This window comes from Schistocerca serialis, chromosome 11 (assembly GCF_023864345.2).
Source record: "Schistocerca serialis cubense isolate TAMUIC-IGC-003099 chromosome 11, iqSchSeri2.2, whole genome shotgun sequence".
NCBI lineage: Eukaryota > Metazoa > Arthropoda > Insecta > Orthoptera > Acrididae > Schistocerca > Schistocerca serialis.
This window is the reverse complement of record NC_064648.1, coordinates 134,905,387-134,933,071: the sequence shown is the minus strand read 5'-3', so window position 1 is coordinate 134,933,071 and position 27,685 is coordinate 134,905,387. Positions and strand designations below refer to the sequence as shown.

Below are 27,685 nucleotides of genomic sequence, written 5' to 3'. Positions count from 1 at the left end.
AAATCATATTTTACAGCTTCTGCCGTAAAATATCTAGGAGTAACTTTCCAGAGTGACCGTAAGTGGAATGACCACATAAAACAGATAGTGGGAAAAGCAAATGCCATACTCAGATTCATAGGGAGAATCTTAAGAAAATGTAACCCTTCCACGAAAGAAGTGGCTTATAAGGCGCTTGTTCTCCACATTCTTGAGTATTGTTCATATATCTATGATCCCTGTCAGGTAGGACTGATAGAGGAGATAGAGAAGATACAACAAAGAGTGGCGCGTTTCGTCACGGGATCGTTTAGCTGGCGAGAGAGCATTACGGAGGTGCTAAACAAACTCAACTGGCAGGAAGATTTATTATTTAAATTTTGGGACAGCACTTTTCAGGAGAAGTCGGACAACATATTACTTCCTCCCACATACATCTCGCGTATTGGCCACGAGGAGAAAATTCGAGAAATTACAGCCAATACAGAGGTTTACGGACAGTCATTCTTCCCACACACTATCCGCGAGTGGAACAGGGTTGGAGGGCTCAGATAGTAATACCAAACGTACCCTCCACCACACACCATTAGGTGACTTGCGGAGTATGATGTAGATCAGAAGCATGCGTATTATTGGACTTTTTATGATTCTAATTGTGATAGCAGCAGCTGTCAGGTAGTACTAATGCAAAAGCCAGGGTCCTTTCAGCTGCATCATCACCCCACGAGCTGTCAGTTTCGGCTGGGGAGAGTACGTCGACTCAGAGTCGTCAACGTCCCAATTCTTTTTAACACCAGAGCCCCCTCCACCGGTCGTTATGCTGAGCGGTGCTGTGGCGCCTGCTGGATGAAGCTGCACCCCACACAGTGGCTGCACTGAAGTCCCCCCTGCGTCACCACCTTTTAACCCGTAGTGACCGTCATAGGAGGACACCCAGCCAGAACACACCGTCCCCAAGCTCTGGACATGCTTGTTGTTTTCCTGATGGAGCGGCAGTGGGTGGCATCGAGTGATCTACAGCGTTAAGACAGTTTGCTGTGGATTGAGGGCCCTTGCGTACCTCTTGGCACGTGCAGAAAGTGATGGGGTGATGGGTTGCCTTGATTATCTGGAGAGACTCTATTTACGATCTAGAAACCAGTTGGGTGTGGATAGCCTAAGGGAAGTTGGTTCTCTTAAGAGTTTGATAATGATGATGATGATATATTTGGTTTGTGGGGAGCTCAACTGCGAGGTCATGAGCCCCCGTACAAAGGCCGAATTTTGACACAGTCAAATTTTTACACAGTGCTATCTAGCTGCTGTCAACAATGATAAAGATGAGGATTAAATGGTGAGGACAACACAAACTCCCAGTCGCCGGGCAGAGAAAATCCCCAACCCAACCAGGAATCGAACCTGGAACCCTGTGATCCAGAGACAACAATGCTAGCCACTAGGCAGCCGCAGGCTCTTAAGAGTTTATGAGCACAGGGGCTCTATGCTTTCTGGCTTGCTATAATTAATCGGAGCTCAGGCAAGGCACAAGTTTTACGTATTATTGTACCCCCTTAGTTAACTGTCTTTGTAAATGTGGAAGTTTGGTTGTCAATGTGAAAATTTGTTTTTATTGTAGTGTCTTTCCCAAATTAATAGCAGCTGCATTTTGTATTAGCTGAGAAAGTTGTGGCGGTATATCGATTTCCTTTTTTAAAAAAATTATATATTGTCCTAAATCTTGACTGGATGAGAGTTTTTGCTGTTACATGGCTCCAACACATTTTGAAGGAAAGTATCAAACTCAACTCGATCTGTCCTTTTCACTCACTTATTATGCGCTAGTTTCTAATAGCGTACTCTGAAAGGCCAGCTGTGGTAGTACATGTTTTATTTCGAACATTGATTTTCACATACGATTACGGAAATACATTTCTGCCAACATACAACAAAATGAGAAACAGATCATGCTGTGAAGGCATTATTCTTTCAAAGCCAAGCATTCGATTTGTTAAGCAGTTCTTATTGACTCCATAAATATTTATCTAGGCGATGCAGTCCGGAACCGCTGGACTGCTATGGTCCCAGGTTCGAATCCTGCCTCGGGCATGGATGTGTGTGTGATGTCCTTAGGTTAGTTAGGTTTAAGTAGTTCTAAGTTCTAGGGGACTGATGACCTAAGATGTGAAGTCCCATAGTGCTCAGAGCCACTTGAACCATAAACATTTAAACATATTTGAAAAATGAAGAAATGGCTCTAAGCACTATGGGACTTAACATCTGAGGTCATCAGTCCCCTAGACTTAGAACTACTTTAACCTAATTAACCTAAGGACATTATACACATCCATGTCCAAGGCAGGATTCGAGCCTGCCACCGTAGCAGAAGCGCAGTTCCGAACTGAAGCGCCTAGAACCGTTCGGCCACAGTTACCGGCGAAAAATAAAGAAAATTTTCGAAAATTACTAGACACTGGACTTGCAGGGAGTATTCTACTCTGATTCAGTGTATAGTAAAGGACAATTGGATCTACATATCTCATCAATACTGTCGTTATGGAAATAATCAGCAATCCTTAACCGCTTTCAGGCACTCATTGCCCTTCATCAGAAGGTTATACCTGTTGCTTTATTTACGAGTGTCAGCAATAAGATGCATGCAGCATATTGCTCCACACAAGCATATTGCTGGTACCGTTTCTGTACAGGTACTATGAACCACATGCCTACAGTCATATACTGCGTCCATCTCATTGTTGATACTCGCAAATAACTCCATGTTATAAACTCCTGAAGAACGGCACTAAGTCGCTTCAGTAACTCGATAAAGAACTGCTCGCAACTGTATGGACACAGATTTGAAGGGGGGGGGGGGTCCTCCAAGAAGAAAGTAGTGCCAAGAAAGCCTCTCCCTGTGTTATTGACAGTAGTATAGTAAGATTCGGCATATATCCTGAGGAACAGCTGAAAAAAAAGTGGAAGAACACGTGAAGGAAAGGGGCATCATTTTGTGGAAGAGCTCGTGGCTGATGTGTTGTCGTGGGGCCTCACCTGTTGTCTTTGGTCAAGGTTACAGAGTGTATCAGTATTATGCAGCTACATCCTCCAGGACATGTGCTGGAGGAATCTCCGTTAATTCAGGTCTTCCATGCATGCTCTAATTGTGAGCCAGACCCTTCACCTTGGAGCCTAGTAGTTGTTGTCATGGTCTTTAGTCCAGAGACTGGTTGGATGCAGCTCCCTCCATGCTACTGTATCCTGTACAAGCTCCTTCATCACCAACTGATTGCTGCAGCCGACATCCTTCTGAATCTGCTTACTGTATTCATCTCTTGGTCTCCCTATACGATTTTTACCCTCCACACGTCCGTCCAGTACGAAATTGGTGATCCCTTGATACTTCATGACATGTCCTACCAACCGATCCCTTCTTCTAGTCAAGCTGTGCCACACATTCCACTTCTCCCTAATTCAATTTAGTACCTCCTCATTAGTTACGTGATACACCTATCTAATCTTTAGCAGTCTTCTGTAGCACTACATTTCGAAAGCTTCTATTTCCTGCTTGTCTAAATTATTTATCGTCCATGTTTCACTTTCATATACTGCTACGCTCCCCACAAATACTTTCAGAAGAGACTTCCTGACACTTAAATCTATACTCAATATTAGTAAATTTCTCTTCTTTAGAAACGCTTTCCTTGCTATTGCCAGTCTACGTTTTATATCCTCTCTACTTCGACCATCATCAGTTATTTTGCTCCCCAGATAGGAAAACTCATCTACCACTTAAAGTGTCTCATTTCTATTCTACTTCGCTCAGCATCACCTATTGTAAGTAGACTACAATCCATTACCATCGTTTCGCTTTTGTTGATATCCTCCTTTCAAGACACTGTCCATTCCATTCAACTGTCTTTCAGGTCCTGTGCTGTCTCTGAAAGAATTACAATGTAATCGGTCAATCTCAAAGATTTTATTTCTTCTCCATGGATTCCTACTCCAAATTTTTCTTTTATTTCCTTCACTGCTTGCTAAATATACATACTGAATAACATTGGGGATAGGCTACAATCCTGTCTCGCTCCCTTCCCAACCACTGCTTTCTACTGGAGCCTAGTATACTTCTAAAAAGCTATACCTAAATTCCCAACACTGGTAGGAGAATACAACCGAATTTTGCTGTGAAAATTGCACAAATGCACCTACCGAGTGAAAGAGAAATAAGCAATACACCAGAAATGTAGTTATGATGTGGGAATAGTGATTATTGTGACTGCCCAGTTTACCAGACACAATAAGACTTCCGCACATGAGGGTTTACAGCATGGCAGGATATTTTAAGTACGTTACTGGGCTCCATGCAGCGTGACAGAGCACACTGCTGAGTTGCTGGCACTGATACTGGTTGAGGGACCTGTCCTCACCTTGATCCTCTCTCTGCACAGCATGGTGCCATTGATAGGAATCTACCTGTCACCGGTATCAGAGACAGCAAACAACAATAAACTCCAGTCTTCATACAAATGGTCTACAGCGCCCTACGCGAGTCACAGAGAGTAGAGCCTACACATTCGTGAGCCCTGGCGGCTAACTGTACACGTTACTGTGTCTGCTCTGTTTCTCTTTTGAGCGGCACATCTTTGGTTCCACTTCTGGAATGGCTCCTCGTGTGACCACGGCCAGTGCACCTTCCCTCACAGGCTTCCTGTGAGAACCAAATTAACAGTTCCTTGCATTTATGCAGTTTAAAAGAAATCATGACAGCAAGTAGGGTCGAAACAATTAATGAAGCTACGAGAAACTCGGCTCTTGTATAACATTCCTTAGTTAACTTATTTGATAATGTACACACTTCAATTTCGAGATTCGATGAGCATATTATGAGAAGTCATTTAAATCATTATGAGCTATCAGAAAATGGCCATGAGTGATAGTATATTTTACAGCACAGACGGATCTAAGGAAACTGAGTGTCATACACTGCAGGCTTCAGAATAGCACACACGCCTAGAACTGGGCAACATAGGCGAGTGCCTTCTCATGTGCCTACCTTGTTTCTGTTGCTGGCTCCAGGTCCACGGCCACGGTGTCCGTAACCTCCTGAGCTGGCGCCGTCGGGGGCGATTCTGGAAAACGGCGTCACTGGGCAGTTCTTTGTCCGTACACAGATCTGTCTACACTTGTGTGAGCTACAGGCAGACCTATAGCAAGCAACAGTTGGTAAATGTTGTCCAAAAAAATCCAATTATAGCAATATCCTTGTGGCATCAGATTAATTACATATATAAACAGCTGCAAATCTTTGATAATATCACTTAAAAAATTTTTTATTTGTTTACACAAAAAGCCCGAGAATTGGCGGATACCTCATTCAATGGCTTTCTTTCTACTGTTGCTTGCTCAGGAAGTCTTTCTGAATATAGGTCTAACATAACTCAAAAATCACCAGATCTACCTATTATAGTATTTTATTCAGTTATCCTTCTGAAGTCAATAGTTACTTAAGAAAACAACAAAATTTTGTGATTCGAGTCGGATTATTCTGCCTAAATTGCTAATACTGAATGTTTTCATGAAGCGAATGGTTCACATAGGGTACTAATCATCTGTTACTAAAATCTGGAATACCTTTCCAGAAAACATTATCTCCAGGTAACAGATATTTTTAGGCTGCAACTCATTCTATAGACATCTGAGGTAGTCCAAAATAACAACGCTCAAACAGGAACAGGGCGGCATGTCAAAGCTAGTAATAGTGAATACGTCTTCCTTTCAAATAACATATTTGCTATCGTTTTGTCCCTCCCTCCCCCCATGAACCATGGACCTTGCCATTGGTGGGGAGGCTTGCGTGCCTTAGCGATACAGACAGCCGTACCATAGGTGCAACCACAATGGAGGGGTATCTGCTGAAATGCCAGACAAATGTGTGGTTCCTGAACTGTATGGTTAAATGATGATGATGTCCTCTTTGGTAAAACATTCCGGAGGTAAAATAGTCCCCCATTCGGGTCTCTGGGCGGGAACTACTCAGGAGGACATCGTTATCAGGAGAAAGAAAACTGGCGTTCTATGGATCGGAGAGTGGAATGTCAGATCCCTTAATTGGGCGGGTAGGTTAGAAAAATTTAAAAGGGAAATGGATAGGTTAAAGTTAGATATAGTGGGAATTAGTGAAGTTCGGTAACAGGAGGAACAATACTTCTGGTCAGGTGAATACAGGGCTATAAATAAAAAATCAAATAGGGGTAATGCAGGAGTAGGCATAATAATGAATAAGAAATAGGAGTGTGGGCAAGCTACTACAAACAGCATAGTCAATGCATTATTGTGGCCAAGATAGACATGAAGCCCATGCCTACCACAGTAGTACAAGTTTATATGCCAACAAGCTCCGCAGATGACGAAGAGACTGATGAAATGTATGATGAGATAAAAGAAATTATTAAGATGGTGAAGGGAGACGAAAATTTAATAGTCATGGGTGACTGCAGTTCGCTAGTAGGAAAAGTTGTTGAAACTACAGCCAGACTGGGGAGGTACAGTTGGCATGGTCAAATAAACAACTAAAAGATAATACATAAAACTATTTGAAGAATAACTAATAGCAAGCTAATACAGATATAAATTTCTCAGCTGCCCAGCATTTCTACAAAAACGTATCACAGTAAAAGAACATATTACTAATTCTATTTGACTTCCATCACAGTACTACTTAAGGTATGCATTGAGACCCTACACAATAATTCTGTAGCAAAGGAATATATGTCCTGCATGATATACGTGAAAATTAACCGTAAAGTACTCAAATCTAATATGCAAGATAAGTTTAACAAGCAAGGAATCAACCTAAGAAATTATGTAACATCAGCTGCATAAAACGCAGGACACTGGATAATATCGGTGATTGCCAAGTATAAGTGAACTTAAAAGTAGGTGCCAAAAGCACTGTTTGAACAAACTCTAAATGCCTCCATACACTACCAACATGAGGAAGAAAACAGAACCAGTCATGCACTAAAGTATGTAACAGGAAATTACCTTTTGCACGCAACACAAGGCTTCCACTGTGCCCAATTGATCACAGGTTTACAGTCTCAGTGCATGACTGCACACTCTGCAAATACATGCTTAGTTGTGAACACACCTCTGGCTTATATTGTTGGCTAGAGTTGTGCGCAGCTCGTGTTAATGCTGTTTATTGCTTGGAATCTTTATTTATTTATTTATTTATTTATTGTTCCGTGGGACCACATTTAGGAGAAGTCTCCATGGTCATGGAACGAGTCAATACATGAAATTATAACACGATTGTAGAAACAGGTAAAATGAAATATAAGAAACATATTCAGGCGACAAGTCGTTAGTTTAAATAAAGAAAATCAAGAATGTAACACTGGAATTTGCTTAATTTTTTAGCTCTTCCAGGAGCTCCTCGACAGAATAGAAGGAGTGAGCCATGAGGAAACTCTTCAGTTTAGACTTAAAAGTGTTTGGGCTACTGCTAAGATTTTTGAGTTCTTGTGGTAGCTTATTGAAAATGGATGCAGCAGAATACTGCACTCCTTTCTGCACAAGAGTCAAGGAAGTGCATTCCACATGCAGATTTGATTTCTGCCTAGTATTAACTGAGTGAAAGCTGCTAACTCTTGGGAATAAGCTAATATTGCTAACAACAAACGACATTAAAGAAAATACATACTGTGAGGGCAATGTCAAAATTCCCAGACTATTGAATAGGGGTCGACAAGAGGTTTTCGAACTTACACCATACATAGCTCGAACAGCCCGTTTTTGAGCCAAAAATACCCTTTTTGAATCAGAAGAATTACCCCAAAAAATAATACCATATGACATAAGCGTATGAAAATATGCGAAGTATACTACTTTTCGTGTTGGAATGTCACTTATTTCAGATACTGTTCTAATGGTAAATAAAGCGGCATTTAGTTTCTGAACAAGATCCTGAACATGGGCTTTCCACAACAGCTTACTATCTATCCGTACGCCTAGGAACTTGAACTGTTCTGTCTCGCTTATAACATGCCCATTCTGTCTGATTAAAATGTCAGTTCTTGTTGAATTATGGGTTAGAAACTGTAAAAACTGAGTCTTACTGTGATTTAGCATCAGATTATTTTCCACAAGCCACGAACTTATATCATGAACTACATTATTTGATAATGTTTCAATATTACACACAAGATCCTTCACTACCAAGGTGGTGTCATCAGCAAACAGAAATATTTTTGAATCACCTGTAATACTAGAAGGCATATCATTTACATAAATAAGAAACAGCAGTGGCCCCAGCACCGACCCTTGGGGAACGCCCCATTTAACAGTGCCCCATTGGGACTGAACATCATTACCACTCTCAATATTGCGGAGGATTACCTTTTGCTTTCTGTTCTTAAAGTAGGAGGCGAACCAATTGTAAGCTACTCCCCTTACTCCATAATGTTCCAACTTCTGCAGTAATATTTTGTGGTCAACACAGTCAAAAGCCTTCGTTAAATCAAAGAAAACACCTAACGTTCGCAACCTTTTATTTAATCCATCCAAAACCTCACAGAGAAAAGAGACTATAGCATTTTCAGTTGTTAAGCCATTTCTAAAACCAAACTGTACATTTGACAGCAAATTATGTGAATTTAAATGCTGCAGTAACCTTGTATATACAACCCTCTCGATAACTTTAGCAAACACCGATGGCATAGAAATAGGTCTATAATTGTCAACATTATCCCTGTCTCCCTTTTTATAAAGTGGCTTCACTACCGAGTACTTTAATCGGTCAGGAAACCGACCACTCCTAAAGGAAAAGTTACAGATATGGCTAAGTACTGAGCTAACATACGTGGAACAATACTTCAGTATTCTGCTAGATACCCCGTCATATCCATGAGAGTTCTTGGTCTTTAGTGATTTAATTATTAACTCAATCTCCCTCTTGTCAGTATCATGGAGGAGCATTTCAGGTAACAGTCTCGGAACACTTTTTTCTAAGAGCGCTATATGATTCCCTGTTGGGACTAGGTTTCTATTTAGTTCACCTGCTATATTCAGAAAGTGATTATTAAATACTGTACATATATGTGACTTATCAGTAACACGGACATCCCCACTACGCACTGATTCTATATTCTCGACCTGTCTCTGCAGACCAGCCACTTCCTTTACGACTGACCATATGGTTTTAATTTTATCCTGAGACTTAGCTATTCTATCTGCATACCACATACTTTTTGCCTTCCTAATAACTTTTTTAAGCACCTTACAATACTGTTTGTAATGGGCTGCTGCATTTAGATTTTGACTGTTTCTAACGTTTTGATATAATTGCCACTTTGTTCTACAAGATATTCTTATCCCTTTAGTCAGCCACCCAGGCTGCCTGTTTGTGCTAGTACCCTGTTTTGAACGTTCTAACGGAAAGCAACTTTCAAAGAGCACGAGAAAAGTCTTGAGGAAAGCATTATATTTATCGTCTACTGTATCAGCACTATAAACATCTTGCCACTCTTGTTCCTTGATAAGGTTTACAAAAGTCTGTACAGCAACTGGATCAGCTTTCCTAAAAAGTTGGTAACTATATTTAACATGTGTTGCAGCACAAAAATCTTTTAGACTTAAAATTTGTGCATCATGATCTGAAAGGCCATTCACCTTTTTGCTAACAGAATGCCCTTCTAATAATGACGAATGAACAAAAATATTGTCTATGGTTGTTCTACTGTTCCCTTGCACTCTCGTTGGAAAGAATACGGTTTGCATAAGATTATATGAATTAAGGAGGTCTACCAGCATCCTTTTCCTTGCACAATCACTTATACAATTAATATTGAAGTCACCACATATAACTAACTTTTTGTATTTCCTATAAAGTGAACCAAGAACCTCCTCTAGCTTTAGCAAAAATGTTGTGAAATCGGAGTCTGGGGATCTATAAATAACAACAGTAAGAAGTTTAGCTCCACTAAATTTAACCACACCTGCACAACATTCAAACACCTTTTCAGTGCAGTACTTTGAAACATCAATTGACTCAAATGGGATACCGTTTTTCACATACATGGCTACTCCCCCACACCGCAAAGAGCTCCTAGAAAAGCTGCCAGCCAACCTGTATCCTGGTAAAGGAAGCCTCTGAATTATCTCCTTATTTAAGAAGTGTTCAGATATACCAATAATTTCAGAGTCAACATCTATAAGCAGTTCACTAACTTTATCTCTAATACCTTGTATATTTTGATGAAATATACTAATTCCCTCATTAATCGGATATCCAAGCTTTGTAGAAAGTGGTTTCTTTGTTAGAGAGACTTCCCTTAAGCAGGAATACCTATCAGCTGACTTCAATCTAAAAAAGGTACAGCTCTAACACCCACAACTACCGGAATTTTCCCATGAGTGATCCCACCACCCCCACCTATGCTGTCACCTATAAGTTTTGCCAACCTCCCCTTCCCATACCTGTTGAGGTGCAGGCCATGTCTAGTGAAACCCGTCCTACTGATAGACTCCACCGACACCACTGAAATGTGACTCATGCCCTCTGTCATCAGCGCACCCCCAAGTCTCATGTTATTACGCCTGACGGCTGTATTAAGATGAGGCCGATCGTGACGCTGAAACAGTTCCATTGAAACAGTGTCATTGTGGTTATGGCATTTCGTTTCTTATTCGATTTACTGGCGTCACTAAGTTGCTGGTTTGCTTGCCCGTGAGTGGCAGCAGCAGTGCTTATCGATATGAGTACTGTGGTACAACGTCTGGAGTGACCGCTAGTATTTCCAGGTTGCGTTGTGTAGAATGGGGAGTTGCGAACAGAGATCAGTTCGGTTGGGGCGCAGCAGTGAGCGGCCATAAAATTGTGTAATTTTTTTCGTGTGATGAGGCCTTCAGCTGTCATGCAGTCAATTGTGTTTTTTAAAGAGATTGTTTTAAAATTTTAATTTCTTTAAATAAATTTTACATATCTGTTGTGCAACTGGGAGTACCTGATTACAGCCCCATCCACAATCGTAGCCTTATCCAGGACCATCCTGAGAAACCAGCTCTCAACAATATCATACAGTCGTTTAAAATCACAACTCTCAAGAAGGTGCACAAGAATCCAGGATTAATGACTTTAAGGCTGGGAATGAAGCACATGGCCATAGTATGCACGGGCAACAACCATTGTGATGCTGCCAATAATTTTTTACAAGTGAGAAAGCCACTTTGTTTCAATGTTGTAACAATTAGACTGGTTACATATGCTTCAGAAGAGTTAATCACTGACTCCTGCTACTGCTGCCACAGTGGGAGGTGGGGGGGGGGCAGTCCCCAGCCCCCAGTGCTCAATCCACAGTGCCTAATCTCATCCACAGTCTCCAGTCCCCAGAGCCCAGACCCCAGTTGCCAGAACCCAGTCCTCAGTCCCCAGTCCCCAGTCCCCAGTGCCCACTTCCCAGTCCCCAGCTCCTGCCCCAGCCATCTGTCCCCAGTATCCAATCCCCAACTCACAGTGCATAGCCCCAGTCACCAGTCCCCAGCCTCCAAACCCCAGTGCTCAACACCCATGTGCCCAGTCCCCAGTGTCCACTTCCCTGAGCACAGTGCCCAGCCCCCAGTACCTATTGCCCAGTCCCCAGCCTGTGTTCCCAGCTCCCAGTCCCCAGTACTCAGTCCCCAGGGCTCAATCCACAGTGCCCAATCCCATCCCCAGTCTCCAGTCCCCAGAGCTCAGCCCCCTGTCCTCAGCTCCCAGTACCCAGCCCCCAGACCCCAGTGTCTTTTCACAGTGACTAGTCCCTAGTCCCCAGTAACCAGTCCCCAGTCTCCAAACCCCAGTGCCAACAACCATGTGCCCAGTCCCATCTCCAGGCAAATGTGCCCAGTACCCAGCCTCCAGTTCCCACTGCCCAGTCCCCAGCCCCTGTCCCCAGCCCCCAGTCACCAGTATCCAGTCCCCAGCCCCCAGTGCCTAGCCCCAGTCCCCAGTCTTCAAACCCCAGTGCCCAACAGCCATGTGCCCAGTCCTATCTCCAGCCCCTGTGTCCAGTGCCCAGCCGCCAGTGGCCACTGCCCAGTCCCAGTCCCCAGTACCCAGTCCCAGTCCCCAGTACCCAGTCCGCAGCCCCAGTGCCCAATCCCATCTCCAGTCCCCTGAGCCCAGTCCCCAGTCCTCAGTCCCAGAACCCATTCCTCAGTCGGTTAAAGGCGGTACAGTCTGGAACCGCACGACCGCTACGGTCGCAGGTTCGAATCCTGCCTTGGGCATGGATGTGTGTGATGTCCTTAGGTTAGTTAGGTTTAAGTAGTTCTAAGTTCTAGGGGACTTATGACCACAGCAGTTGAGTCCCATAGTGCTCAGGGCCATTTGAACCATTTGAACCCATTCCTCAGTCCCCAGTACCCAATACCCAGACCCAGTGTCCAGTGCAAAGTGCCTAGTGCCTTGACTTTAAGATGATTTAACTTTCGGCAAGCTTCACAATAAGTGACACATGCTTGACTGTTCACTGTCTCATGTACCCACCTCTTGCAATGATATCCATACATGTACGCTGTGTCCTGAAACTGCATTACCTAATTTGCACCGAGCGAGGTGGCGCAGTGGTTAGCACACTGGACTCGCATTCGGGAGGACGACGGTTCAATCCCGTCTCCAACCATCCTGATTTAGGTTTTCCGTGATTTCCCTAAATCGTTTCAGGCAAATGCCGGGATGGTTCCTTTGAAAGGGCACAGCCGATTTCCTTCTCACTCCTTCCCTAACCCGAGCTTGCGTTCCGTCTCTAATGACCTCGTTGTCGACGGGACGTTAAACACTAACCACCACCACCACCACCTAATTTGCGACTTTGTAACTTGTTCACTGATGCATTCAAAGTGCATTATGTTGACAATTCAGAGGAAACTAGCGTCTTACTAAACATACCGGCTCTGCATAACGAGAAAAATGCACTTAACGTGTATTTTCTGTTAGTGAAGTAGTTGTGGTCTTCGTTTTCAAGGTCCGCTTCCAAATGAACAACTGTTTGATGTCGTTCATGGATTTTAAATAATAAAAAACGCCATTCTGTCTCATTGCTACTAACGCAAGTCCCAGCTGATATTGGCCAATTTCACTGATGCATACTGTTGCATTTCCCATCCCAAATACTGTTATATCGCTACCTTTCCTGATTCATCTGCACATGCGCTTTAGCCACTTCACTGAATAGCATTATTCAATATTGATGTGTATTTTGTATGTATCACAAAACGTACAAAATACACATGATGAATGGCAAATACGATACATCTCTGTTATTATGAAATTCAACATCATTGTTTCCTAGTTTTAGAGTAATGGCTTCTCCGTCATCTTTAGCTGATCGCCGACGTCAGAGTAGATACGACATTGGTTCTGATAGTTCAGCAGTTAAGTGTGTTGGGTTTCATTTCGTGCATTTCTCATCAGGCATGCTTCGTGAATTATTTGCTGAGTGAGTCACATGGAATACGTATCATGGTTTCGTGACGACCTAGATTAACCTATTTTCTGTATGTCTGTCCTTTTGATTGGAGGCTTTACAGACTTAGGTCATCCACTTATATAATAAAATGGAACACCTACAGCTGCCCTGACGATGTTATTTATTATATGGCTACAACTTTCGGTGCTTCAGTATATCGCGTCCAGGTCTTAACTGACGCTGAGCGAGTTAACTCCAATGGCACCATACAATTCATCAGTGGGCAACATCTATCAACTACCTGTAACAACGATGTTTTGTGTCCAATCGTCATGTTCATAGTTGATAGCTGGAGACACAGCATCGTTGTTACAGGTAGTTTGTGGTGACAAGTTCATAGATGTTGCCCATTGATGACTCTGGTATACAAATGGTGTTAAACCCCTCAGCGTCAGTTAAGGCCTGAAGATTATATATTGAAGCACCGAAACTGGTAGCCACATAATAAATGACATCGTAAGGACGGCCACAGGTCTCCTATTCTGTTACATAAAATAACCTAATTCTGGATAAGTGTCGACAAGTGATACTTCTGCTGAGACGATTTGACCATTATTATCTGGTGTGTGGGTTTTTCGATCAACTAAATCGAAATGTATGATAAAGGCAACTCTCTCTTACGCCACTCAATAGAATGCATCGAACAGCGTCTTTCAAAAACACGATCCTTTGTAATGAGATCCATTAATGGTTTCAATGTTACTTTGAACACACATGCTGATATATCATGACGATTAAATGATGACTGCCCATTTAGCGAAAATTCTTTCACTTGATTAAAAGTAGGATTGAATGTGATTATAATGAAAAAACTGGAGTGCTATATGCACGAACACATATCATTGCATGTTGTCTGTTCTCATACACTTGCAGTTGACTCCACGTAGATGCCCGCCCGCCTAGTTGAGTGGTAACGAGCTTGCCTCCCATGCAGCTGGCCCAGGTTCGATTCCTGGCTGGTATGGGCATTTTCTCGGATCGTGGACTGGGTGTTGAGTTATTCTCACCACCGGCACGTGAGTCGTCCCGTGTAGCGTCGACTGAACAGAGACTCGCACTCGGCGGCCGAGCCTCCCCGGATGGGGCCTCCCGACCTGCAGTGCTTGTAGACGTGGCTGGTAGTGTGGCCATTTTTCTCGATTTTTGAGTTTCGCATTGAAATAATGATTTCGTGGGATTCATATTGATGTTGTTAACAACATTGAAAGACCTAACACTTTGATATGACATGTCAGAAGATAAGGTCGAAATCTGAGTGATGCAAATAAATGACTTTGGTAGAACAAAAACAGCGTACTTGTTGTTCAACCTTAAATAACTTTTACACCCAAAGACGACTATGATATCTTTTAAAAAATTCTACACGACTGTGAACTCAAATCGCAGGAAGTAGAAAATATAGATGTTAGGAATTCTTTTCAGGGAGAAGAAAGCAAGATTATGGTTCCAAATTTCGTCGACAGTGAGGTCATTACGGATGGAGGACAAGCTCGGATTGTTTGAAGGACAGGGAAGAAAACTGGCTGTGCTCTTCCATGGAACCATACTGGCATTTGTATGGAGAGATTTCGGTAAATCATAGAAAACCTAAATCTGAATGGCTGGACGTAGATGTGAACGGTCGTCCTCCTTAATGCGTATTCTATTCAGAATGTATTTTCAGTAGAGTGGAAGTCAGATATGGATGGTAAACAGTACACGCGCGAAGAGAACAGAAACTTTTCAAATTAATGGTACAGAAGGACGCTGAAGATTAAATAGGGAGACAGAATAATTAAGCGAGCAGCGCAGGATGGAATCAAATAGGATCTTTTGGGTACAACTGAAAGAAGGGACATGTTGATAGGACACAGTCTGAAGGATGGGGCCGTAGTAGTTAAACTGTCAGTTGAATGACCGCGCGGTTTAAGGCGCCATGTCATGGATCGCGCGGCCTCTGCCACCGGAGGTTCGAGTCCTCCATTGGGCGTGGGTGTGAGTGTTGTTCTTACATAAGTTAGTTTACTTTAGTTTACGTAGTGGGTAAGTCTAGGGACGGATGACCTCAGCAGTTTGGTCGCTTGGGAATTCACACCCATTTGTACATTTGATGAGATATACTGATACTTGGGTTTGTAGCAAACAGACCACATGGAGAAGTAAGTTTTATCTCACAATGCTATTCGGCAGCTAATACACGTAGCAGTTCAGTTGCAGGGGAATTAAGAGAGGAAAGGAGTGAACGGTCATCCTAGACACTAACATCGCTGCATCGGTCACTTCGTTTGTCGGAAAATCCTTGGAAGATGTCTTCGTATTTTTCGATAGTTCAGCCGCTAAAGTGGGAATTGGAATAATGAGCAACTGCTGAGTGCAGCCATGCTAAAACTAGCTATGGGTGCCAGATTGTACGATGTATAGCAGGAAACTTTGAGGAGAATGCAATCGTTAGTATCACAGTCTTTTATGCTGATAAGTGACAATAGCTTGGAAACATAGACCATCTCTCAATTTTAAAATCCAGCATACAGCTAAGTTAACAGAACTGTGGCACATAGAACAATGTTAGCATTTATTTACGTTTTTCGTAATTCACTTCTCGTGCAATGACTTGAATGAGACCTCAAATAGCATTATACACATTGATCTTAGATATCGACATTTGGCCTCATTATCTAGGATGTTTCTGTAAGAGCGTGCAAAGGTTTAACAGGACGAACAGGATGCTCCACTGAGCGATTTCAGGTAGCGAACCGGGGGTTGGAGAAGCCAGCTTATTGAGGTAACAGGAATAAAATCAGATTACTGTCTTCTTTTTTATTCACACTTGTTACAGTTAACAGCAAATACCATCACACAATGAACGTACCATTTGTACTGTATCTTACTGAATGGGCTGATACTGATAGCCATCAACCTCCGTGCAAGCATGACATCGACGAGCAAGATTCTGTTGCACACTCACAAATATCTCTGGTGTGTCTCAAATCAGATCACAGGCAGCTACAATTTTGGCAATAATCCATCTCCGTGTCTGCTGAGGCCTTATATGCAAGTGACTTTAGATATCCCAATTGGAAATAATCAGGGGGATTCAGGTCAGGTGACATCAAAGGCCATGAAATAGGACCTCACCTTCCAGTCCAGTGACCAACTGAGAGGGCTGCAGACATCCACACTGAAGCGAGGCAGTGCACCATCATGTTGTACCCACATGCCCTCAAGAACAGCCAAGGGGGCAATGTAAATACGATACAACAGAGCCACCTTACGGATAAGTAAAGTAAATAAAAGGTGCATCATTACATCCTAGTAATCAGGATCATCCTTGTTTTCTTGGAGGAAATAATAAACGTACATGTAAATAAACAATGCAGTACGTGTAAATCTGTATTCATGTTAGTTGTGAATAATGTCGAAAACAGGAATGCTAGACAAAGCGATAGACATGTTTACTCCATATCTCCTTCAGCTGGCTTATCCAGGTTCCCTACCTCAAATTGTTCAATGAAGAATTCTCTATGTACTGTTACATTTTGGCACGCTCTTACGGAAACACCTTGTATTTTGTCCCTCTGAATGCTATTGTTGTGATTAAAAGAAGTTTCCACTTCAGGGCGAGCAATAGTGGTAATAAACAAACCAGCCAATAGGTGATGAGGTAATCAGCGACGAAATTTTGACGCTGAAATAGACTTCAGAAACAGAAGCGTGCCCACTGCTGCTAGAATCCAATGTAAATTAGCTTTCTTTCAATGTGGGAATGTTTACTAATGCAGATAAAGTATAGCAGAATAACTTAAATTATTTATAAAAAGGACATGGACTTTTTTGCGGTAACTATGTATGTGATCCTCAGGTGACTGTTGGTATTGCAACAATGAGAAGTCACTGATAAGAACCGAGTGAAAGAATAGTCACAAAACTAAACAAACAAAGAAACAAAAAAGAGCTACGTTCTGTCATTTCCATTTCATTAACCACTACCGCCGCCAGTGCGCACCATCCCTTTGCATCGTGGACAGCCTGCTTCCTTTGGGAATAGCTGGACTGAGGTGACCGTGTAACGAGAGGCTCGTACGTGCCCAGTTGTGCAGGACAAGCTACATAGAGGACATGCTGTGCTACGACATTAGACGTTGCACGCACTAGTCTATCTTCACTGTGTAGCTGGCGAAACTAAGTAAATCATCAATGTATCGTGTGCTGTCCCAGCTGCCTAAATCTCTCCAGAAATTTTTCAACATGTATTCACCAATTCCTTTAATTTAAACATTGAAGTTTAGATTGATAAAAGCATTCGAAACCTTTTTTAATGGTATTGTAATGCCATGTTAAGAATAAATCCTTTCTGCACTCTTAACTTTGGTGAGAAATTGTTTGTTGAACTTAATTACATTTCTCTTGATTGCTGCTTGCAAACAACATAGCTGGCTTAAATTGATCTGAAATTTGATTAGCTACAATTCATAGACAAATCGGACCTGCCGCTTCGGAAAGCTTCATTTACTCTTATTTACTAGCAAGTCATAGTAGCTGAGTTTTAAGCAAATGAAAGATCTTTTTTTTTTCTTTTTCTTTCGTCACTAGTCTTATGATTGATTAAATGTGACAGACCACGAATTCCTTTCCGGTGCCAACCTTTTTATCTCAGATTACTAGCTGCAACCTACAACCTCAATTATCTGTTGGATGGATTCCAACCTCTATCTTCCTCTACAATTTTTACCATCTACAGCTTCCTCTAGTAACATGGAAATTATTCCCTGATGTCTTAAAACATTTCCCGTCGTCCTATCACTTCTTCTCGTCATTGTTTTCCATGTATCCGGGCCGATTCTGCAGGGAGCCTCCCCATTCCTTACCTCATCAGTCCTCCTAATATTCGACATTCTTCTGTAGCACCACACCTCAAATGCTTCGATTCTCTTCTGTTCCGGTTTCCTCACAGTCCACCTTCCACTATCATAACATGCTGTTCTCATAACACACATTCTTAGAAGTTTCTCCTCAAATTTAGGCCTCTCTTAGCTAGAAATATCACGTTTATCCTCCTTATGTTGTTGCCCAGTAGCATAATTCCTCAAGTTCGTGATCCCAAATGCTGATGTTAGGTTTCTCGGTATTCTCATTTCTGCTACTTTTCATTACTTTCCCCTTTCTTCGATTTTCTCTCAACCCATATTTTGTTCTTCATTTTGTACTCGCTAGACTATTCTCTCCATTCAACCACTCCTGTAATGCCTCTACACTTTCACGGAGGATAGAAATGTTATCAGCGAATATTGTCACTGATACCCATTCGCCCTGTAGTTTAATCCCGTTCTTGAAATTTTATGTTATTTCCCTCACTGTTTCTTCGATGAAAATATTGAACAGTAGTAGGAACGAAAGTGTAAGTCCCTGTGTTGCACCCTTTTTAATAAGATCGCTTCGTTCTTCGTATTCTGTTCTTATTCCTCACTCTTGGCTTATGTATGTATTGAATATTCCCCACCTCTCCCTATAATTTTATCCCTTCCTTTCTTAGAATTTCGAACATTTATACCATTGTACACTGTCGAACGCTTTTGTTAGGTCGACAAATCCTATCGACGTGTCATGATCTTTCTTCACACTTACTTCCTTTATCAACCACAATGTCAGACATGCATCTCTGGTGTCTTTAACTTTCCTAAATCCAAACTGACCGTCATGAAACAGATTAGTTCCTCTGTATATTGTTCTTGTCAGGAACTTGCATGCATGAGATACTACGTTGGCCACCCAATATTTTTCGCACTTGCCATTCCTTGGTATCTTCAGAATTGTGTTAATGGTGTCTTCTAGAAGTCTGACGGCATATCGCCAGTCTTATACAGTCAACAAACCAACGTGAATAGTCTTTTTGTTGTCACCTCTCCCAAGGATTTTAGAAATTCCGATGGAATGTTATGTATCATTTCCGCCTTATGTGACCTTAAGTCGTCCAGAGCTCTGTGATTGATACCCCACCTCTTCCCTATCGCCTCAGGTTTCTTCTTCTGTCACGTCATAAGAAAACTCCTCCCCCTCATAGAGGCCTTCAATCTACTCTTTCCACCTATTCGCTTTCTCCTCTGCACTTAACAGGAAAGTTCCTATTGCGGTCTTAATGTTTTTAATTTCACCGAAGATTGTGTTGATTTTTGTATTATCTGAGTCAGTCTTTCCGGTAATCATTTCTTTCTCGATTTTTTCACGTTTTTCGTGGAGCCATTTCGCCCTAGCTTGCTAAAACTTCCTATTTATTTCATTCCTAAGTGATTCGTATTTCTGTACTTCTAAATTTCTCTTATCATTTTTGCAGTTCCTTCTTTGATCGATAAACTGAATTATTTCCTCTGTTACCCATAGTTTCATCACAGTTCCCTTCCTGATTAAATTTTTCTTTCCAACTTTTATGATTGCCCTTCTTAGGTATGTCCATTCCTCTTTGACTGAACTGCCTGCTGAGCTAGTCAATGTCGCAGTGTCTATAGCCTCAGAGAATGTCAAGCTTATGTCATCATTCCTTATTACTTTCGTATCCCACTTCTTCGCGCATTTATTCTTCCTGAGTAGTATTATAAACTTCATCCTATTCTTCATGGCAGCTAAATTGCGACCTGGCTATGCTTTACAAGCCGATATCTAATTTCGGACATGTCTACCTGACCATGATGTAATCTAACTGGCATCTTCCTCTGTTTCCCAACCTTCTCCAAGTACATCTCTTCCTCTTGTGATTCTTGAAAAGAGTATTCACATTTACCAGCTGAAATCTATTGCGGAACTCAATTAGTCCTTCTTCTCTCTCATTTTTACTATCAAGCCCACATTCTCCCGTAATCACTTCTTCTATTATCCCACCCACAGCCGCAGTCCAATCCCCCATTAACTATAACACTTTATCTCCCTTTATGAATTTAATTACTATTATATGCTTCCTCCGTCTTTTCTTCTTCTGCTTGCGACGTCGGCATGTGTACCTGAATTATTGGTGCTGGTTTGTTGTCGATTCTAATGGCAACAACTGCATCACTTAACTGTTCACAATGACTCGCTCGCTGATCTACCATCCTATTCATAACTAATCCTACTCCCGTTATTGCTTTTACTGCTGCTGTTGATATTACGGTATTCTCGTAACACCTGATATCCTTGTTGTCTTTCCATTTCACTTCACTGACCCACACAATATCTAAACTGAGCCTTTGAATTTTCTTTTTCAGATATTCTAGCTTCCCTACAAGCTTCAGACATATGACACTCCACGCCTCGAATCGTGGAACGTTAACCTCTAGTGGGCAGTTCAACCTTTTTCTCACAGTCACTCCCCATTGGCAGTCCTCTCATTTAGATTCGAATAGAGGGAAAAGTCTGGAATCTTTTGCCAGAGGAGAGATCATCATGACACTTTTACAGTTACACTTGTCATGTGGGTATAAACTATGTCTCTTTAGTGTGGTGGTTTCCGCTCTCTTTTGCATCCTCATCTTCTTCTTCACGCGATCAGGCCCAGAGGACTGCGCGCCACCACATTTAGAGCTCTCCATCCGTCTCTGTCTTCTGCTATCTGTCTCCAGTTTTCCGTGACTCCCAGCTGCAACAGGTCTTCTCTCACTCCATCGATCCACCTCTTTCTAGGTCTTCCCACTGGTCTGCTGCCTGACGGGATCCAGTCCATTGTGATTTTGGGCCATCTTGTTGCCTCCATTCTAACAACATGTCCAGCCCATTGCAGTCTTTTGCTTCTCTTCACTCCCAAGATGTTAGGCTCCTTGTACAGCTCTTCTAATTCAGTGTTATGGCGTCTTCTCCATTCTCCAGTAGTATGATCTCTGACTGGTCCAAATATTTTCCTGAGGACTTTCCTTTCAAATGTTAGCAGTCGCTTAAGGTCTTGTTTTCGAGTGCTCCGGGTTTGAGAACCATAAAGTACTACTGGCATTATTAATGTCTTATACAACCGTAGCTTTAGTTGTTGCGAGACACTTCTACATTTTAATATAGGGTCTAGAGAGTGATAGTATCTGTTTCCCGCCTGCAGTCGTGCTTTTATGTCTGCTTCAATTGATGTTACTTCTGTAAAAAATGATCCGAGGTATTTGAACTCTTTCACATGTTTATACCTGGTGTTGTTCACAATTAAATCTTGAGAGTTCTGGATTTTTTTTCCTATGGTCATATACTCTGTCTTTTCAGAGCTAATTTGTAGACCTATCCTAGATGCCTTTGCATCCTCATACAGTTGATAATTCCTGATTCCTCCGCCTTTTAGGAGTAGTTTCCCACCCCAGGCGCAGAGGGCTCTCTGAACCACTTTTGTGCGTCCGTCCATCTACTTTGACAATGCTGGTGGCAGGCAGGGTGACTTCTCATACCAGAAGTCTTCAGCCCTCAGTTGAATTCATTCATAATTTTAGCAGTGGCGGCGCTCTAACCCAGGTTCAAGGACATTTTAACTACTAGTCAAAGATGCAACCCTACCTTTTTCCCAGTGGCACCTATGTAGCGCCTAAAGGGAGGGATGGGGGCAAACTGGTCAGTGGTTGCAACACATGGCCTGGACGCCATGTCCTGTTCCCTCATCCAGGGACCAACGAGGTGTAGAGAACGAGGTATAGGGGTACGTGACACGTCAAGCAGACACGCTTTTCGTTGTTACAGGACCAATTGTAGCAGGAAACAAAGAACGCGAGGAGGAGGGAGCATCAATTCGTCAGATTCGTTGGGACGATCTATGTGCACTAGCTCCCAGGAAAACATTACTATAATCAAACAGGTATTTGAGTGGAGAGCATATGGATGAACTTCTCATTGCACTAACACGCCAACTCCGTGATGCGTTAGGAGAAACACTACAAACAATAATAAGAAAAAAAGTCGTCTGTATTTGGGATTGCGGAAAATTGCACATGGAAATTCCAAAAATCGAGGACCTTTTTCCAGCAATCAGCAAACAAGTAGTAATCTGCAGGTCCACAAATCCACGTCACGGAATTCGTCTTCGTTTGTGGGAAGTATCGAAAGTCCTGAGAGAGGAGGGGTTTTAGGGGCGTATGATTAGGAGTCATACGGGCAACAAGGGACAACACCTCTCGCACCAAGAACCAGAAACCTATCACTGATATGGACACCAGGTGGTGCTCGTCCACATCCAAAAAAATCACAGGCGACAAACAAGGTGAATCGTTCGAAGGCCTCATTGGCATACTTGTGCGTAAGGTTCCAGGATGATTTTACATCAGTGGCTAGATGAGGAGCGCATACCGATCGCCATACGGCACGTCAGTCGACGAGGGGATGCTTCACCTCAGCCACATCCGGCGCCCTGTTCTGCTGGAGATGTGTGAATGCATAGCACGTCTCTCATACAGTGTGTGTGGTGGTGATGTTTGGTTTGTGGGGCGCTCAACTGCACAACAATCAGCACTTGTACAAAGTCCCAATATTTACAGAGTGGAATTTTTACACAATCCAAACTAGCCACTGTTACGAATGGCAGTGATGATGAATAAATAATGAGGAAAACACAAACACTCAGTCCCCAGGCAGAGAAAATCCCCAATCCGGCCGGGAATCAAACCCGGGACCAAATGATCCAGAGGCAACAATGCTAGCCACTAGATAACGAGCTGCGAATTGATCCTGTGTGTGTGTGTGTGTGTGTGTGTGTGTGTGTGTGTGTGTGTACACAGTCTGTAACACTGAAATTACGCTATTGAATTTTCGATAATGTACAGTCACCACAATCGTGAAGGAATCAAGAGCAGATAAATACGAGAACTGTCGGGTAATCCTTTTAACATTTCACTCATCCAACCTTCTGATAAGGATAGCATACATAAAAATGGAAAAGATTATTTAGGCTGTGCAAGATGACGATCAGTTTGGCCAGGAAACATTAAGGGACAAACGAGGCTGGTGTGATACCGCAGATGGAACTGGAAGCCAGAGTTATGAAAAGTCAGTGCGTTTTTATAGGACTCTACGACGTGGAAAAAGCATACGACATTGTGAAGTATTAATAGATATTTCAAATACTCGTAATACTAAGCTGAGCTATAGTTAAAGCTGTATAACATACAGTATTTACAAGAACCAAGCAGGGGCTATACGAACAGAAGACTAAGGAAAAAGTGCTCTTGTCAACGAGGTTGTATGGCTAGGATGCAGTATTTATTGCTACTGTTGGATCTGTACATCGAAGATGCAATCATGGAAAGAAAAAGAAAAGTCGAGAGGCAGGATTAAAATTCACGTTGTTGTCAGTGAAAGTGAGGAAGAATTGCAGTGCTTGTTGAATAGAATGAAGAGTCGAATGAGTACATAATACGTACTGAGCTTGAACAAAAGAAGAATGTACTGAGGTGTAGCACCTTTGCACCGCGGCCACAGTAGTCAGACGAGAGCAGACAGGTCCATACAGACGGAGAGCCACGGTTCTACCATGACAGGTGTACGCTTACGATAGAGCAAATCTGTTTTTACAAGTAGAAACGGCTATAGACGAATGGTGTCAGCATCATACAGTCTGTGAAATATAATGTAGTATTTTGGAAATGAAACTTTATCTTCTGTGAATGTTGTATCTTTCATTAAGTACTGCTCATCTAATGTGTTTAGCTATACGTCTGAACGAAGATGTGAATGGGAAATAATTTAATAGATGAATGTCTTTTAATTTATTGACTAAGTAAAAGCTAGCGTGGGAATTGTAACTGTTCAGATAGAATGAATGATACTCTCAGGGGAATTTGTAAACTGTAACTCACCAGCATTGAAGGCCAAAAACTTCCGGCATACGAAGTCACCCTCATTCTGCTGACGGCCTTGTTAAAGAGGGCGAAGGAGCAGACAGAGGATCAAGGTACTCCCTTGTCCTTGCCTTGGGGAACTACCCCTAAAGGCGGAAGAATCCGCAATGAACAACGGCATGAAATTGCAGGAAGAAATGGAAGCCACAGCATTAAAGACACATATCATGTGTCCACACGACACGTGGCCTGTAACTGAAAAAGTGTCACGATGGTCTCCCCATTGTCAAAATATTCTGGAATAGTTCCCTACTCGGATCTCCGGGAGGAGACTGCCAAGCGAGAGGTGACCACGACATAAAGACTAAACAACCAATTAAAGGATGATGATCTACGGGTCGGGCATGGAATGTCAAAAGCTAGACGTGGCAGGGAGGCAAGAAAATCTGAAAACGGAAATACCACGGCTGAATATGGATGTAGTAGGGATCAGTGAACTTAAATCGAAAGAAGACAAGGATTTCTGATCAGATGGGCATAGGATAATATCAACAGCAGCAGAAGATGTTATAACGGGAGTAGAATGCGTTATGAATAGGAATGTAGGGCAGAGAGTGTGTTGCTGTCGACATTTCAGTGAAGGAGTTCCTCTCATAAGAACCGACAGCAGACCAGCACTTGCGACGATAGTTCAGGCATACACGCCGACGTCGTAAGCTGCAGATAAAGAAGTATATGAGGATATTGAAAGAGTAATACAGTATCTAAATGGTGATGAATATCTAATAGTCATGGGGAATTGGAATGCAGTTGTACGTGAAGGAACGCAAGGAAAGGTTCGAGGGAAATATGAGCTTGGGACCAGGAATATGAGAGGAGAAAGACTAATTGAGTTCTGTGATAAATTTCAGCTAGCAATAATGAATACTCTGTTCAAGAATCGCAAGAGAAGGATCTTTACTTGGAAAACGTCGGGTGATACAGGAAGATTTCAGTTAGATTACATCATGGTCGGACACAGACTCCGAAAACGGATGCTGGCGTACCCAGGAGCAGATATCAGAATGTAGTAGTGATGTAGAATAATCTGAAGCTTAAGAGCTTAGCCACGAAGAATCAATACAGAAAGAAGTGCGATACAGAAGTACTAAGGAATGAAGAGAGACACTTGAAGTTCTCTAAGGCTATAGGTACAGCAATAAGGAATAGTTAAGTAAGCAGTAAAGTTGAACAGCAATGGTCTCCTCCAAAAAAATGCAATCACAGGAGCTGGAAAGAACAAAATAGTCACAAAGAACTTGACTGTAAACAAACCCTGGCTTACAAAGGAAATACTTTAGCTAATCGATGAAAGAAGAAAGTACAAAAATATTCATGACTACAGAAATGCAAGTCGCTGAGGAATGAAATAAATAGGAAGTTCAGAGAAGGTAAGATGAAACGCTTGCATGAAAAATGTGAAGACATCGAAAAAGAAATGGTTGTCGGAAGGAAAGTCAAAACAACATTCGGTGAAATTAAAAGCAAGGATGGTAACATTAAGAGTGCAACGGGAATTCCACTGTTAAATGCGGAGAAGAGAGCTGATAGGGTGAAACGGTCCATCGAAGGCCTCTGTGAGGGGAAAGATTTGTCTGATGTAATAGAAGAAGAAGCAGGAATCGATTTAGAAGAGATAGAGGATCCAGAATTAGAATCCAAATTTGAAAGTGCTTTGGAGGACTTAAAATCAAATAAGGCAGGAGGATAGATAACATTCCATCAGAATTTCTAAAATCACTCTGGAAAGTGGCAGCAAAATGGCTATTCACGTTGGTGTGTAGAATGTATGAATTTGGCGACAGACCATCTGCCTTCCGGAAAACTATCGACATTATTCAGAAGACTGCAATAGCTGAAAAGTGCGAGAATTATCGTACAATCAGCTTAACAGCTCATACCTAATTGACATAGTATTTGCAGTAGATCCTAATGAAGTTAGGAATTGCTGTGTGAGGGTCTGATTAAATGTCTGCCTACTACACATTACGACCCACTTCAACTGTAGGCGGTCTCTGTCAGTCAACAGACGACGTCGGCCTGTACGCTTTCGTGCCGTACGTGTCCCTTCACGTTTCTGCTTCACTATCACATCGGCAACAGTGGACCAAGGGATGTTTAGGAATTTGGAAATCTCGCGTACAGACATATGACACAAGTAACACTCGATCACCTGACCACGTTCGAAGTCCGCGAGTGCTGCGGAGCGCCCCATTCTGCACTCTGACGTTGTCTAATGACTACTGAGGTCGCTCACATGGCAGCTGACATGGCAGCTGATATGGAGTACCTGGCAGTAGGTGCCAGCACAATCCACCTAATATGAAAAACGTCTGTTTTTGGTGGCATCCGGTTCCTTTTGATCAGATAGTGTATTTGTCCGCAAGAACGATCTGATATTGCAGTAATACCACTCTGTCGGTCCCAATCTTTTGTCAGCAAACGCCCAGCACTGTACCATTAGTGTGTCATGAGCTAGTGACCTAGAAACCCCTCTCACTGAAAGAGAGTGTCTATGCCGTCAGATTAGGTTCTTGCATATTTGTGGGTTGCGTTGTGTGTCACCTTTTGTTACCGATTTATGACAACAACCCGCTGACAGGTGCTGAGTGTAAAAAACTAATGCTTACAGATGACACCAATAGGGTAAACGAAAATTGATCAGTTACGGTGCCCAGTAACTTTCTTTCCTGTTTCCTAACTTCTTTGCCATTAGCGTCCTTTCGGTACACACACGTAAGATCAAACTACTTTCAGTTTCTCTGTAGCGATAAAAAAGTAGACGAAACCAAAGTCAGGTATAGTAATGAACTGTTACAGGAGGTAAAAAGCACGAATATTATATCACTCAGATTGCAAAGTAATCTTCACACTATGGCAAAGGAACTTGATGACTTATGTATTTCCTATCGTTGTTGAACAGACATTCATTAAGCTGCCTCTTTCGTTTCTGCAGTTGCCGTATTTTGTTATGTAAGTAATTTTAATCGAACTCTTCTCTTTCTCGAGTAATGTTTGTTCCCGAGGAAAAGTGATTTGTAAAATATAGCCAAGGACCTCATGCTCCAAGTAGTTTATTGTAAAGTTGGGCGTACTTACCGCTGATTTACAGTTCATAGCATTTCTGAAGAGGTTAAGCAAAGGAACACTACTGAGTCACAACGATGCTAACTGCTTTGGTTACACAGCGACTCAAGGCAGTTACTGCACCATGCAGTCGCTCAACGGCATTGAGCAGCAAATGAGTTTCTTAAGACAAATGTTAAAAGAGATCCATTATTCTCGCTCCACTTTAAATTATTTTTATCTTCCCCTGAGCCGGCCGCGGTGGTCGTGCGGTTCTAGGCGCTCCAGTCCGGAGCCGCGCTGCTGCTACGGTCGCAGGTTCGAATCCTGCCTCGGGCATGGATGTGTGTGATGTCCTTAGGTTAGTTAGGTTTA

The 27,685-nt window shown here is 42.4% G+C and overlaps 1 protein-coding gene across 2 annotated transcripts in view; it reads right to left on the bottom strand.

The window, feature by feature from the left end:
* Positions 1-27,685, bottom strand: part of LOC126426877 (ankyrin repeat domain-containing protein 65-like) — a 161,048-nt gene that overhangs the window by 56,716 nt on the left and 76,647 nt on the right. For both annotated transcript variants that reach the window (XM_050088920.1, XM_050088919.1), the window contains exon 4: positions 5,009-5,084. In XM_050088920.1, the coding sequence (XP_049944877.1) occupies positions 5,009-5,084 (76 nt within the window). The remainder of the gene's footprint in view (positions 1-5,008; positions 5,085-27,685) is intronic.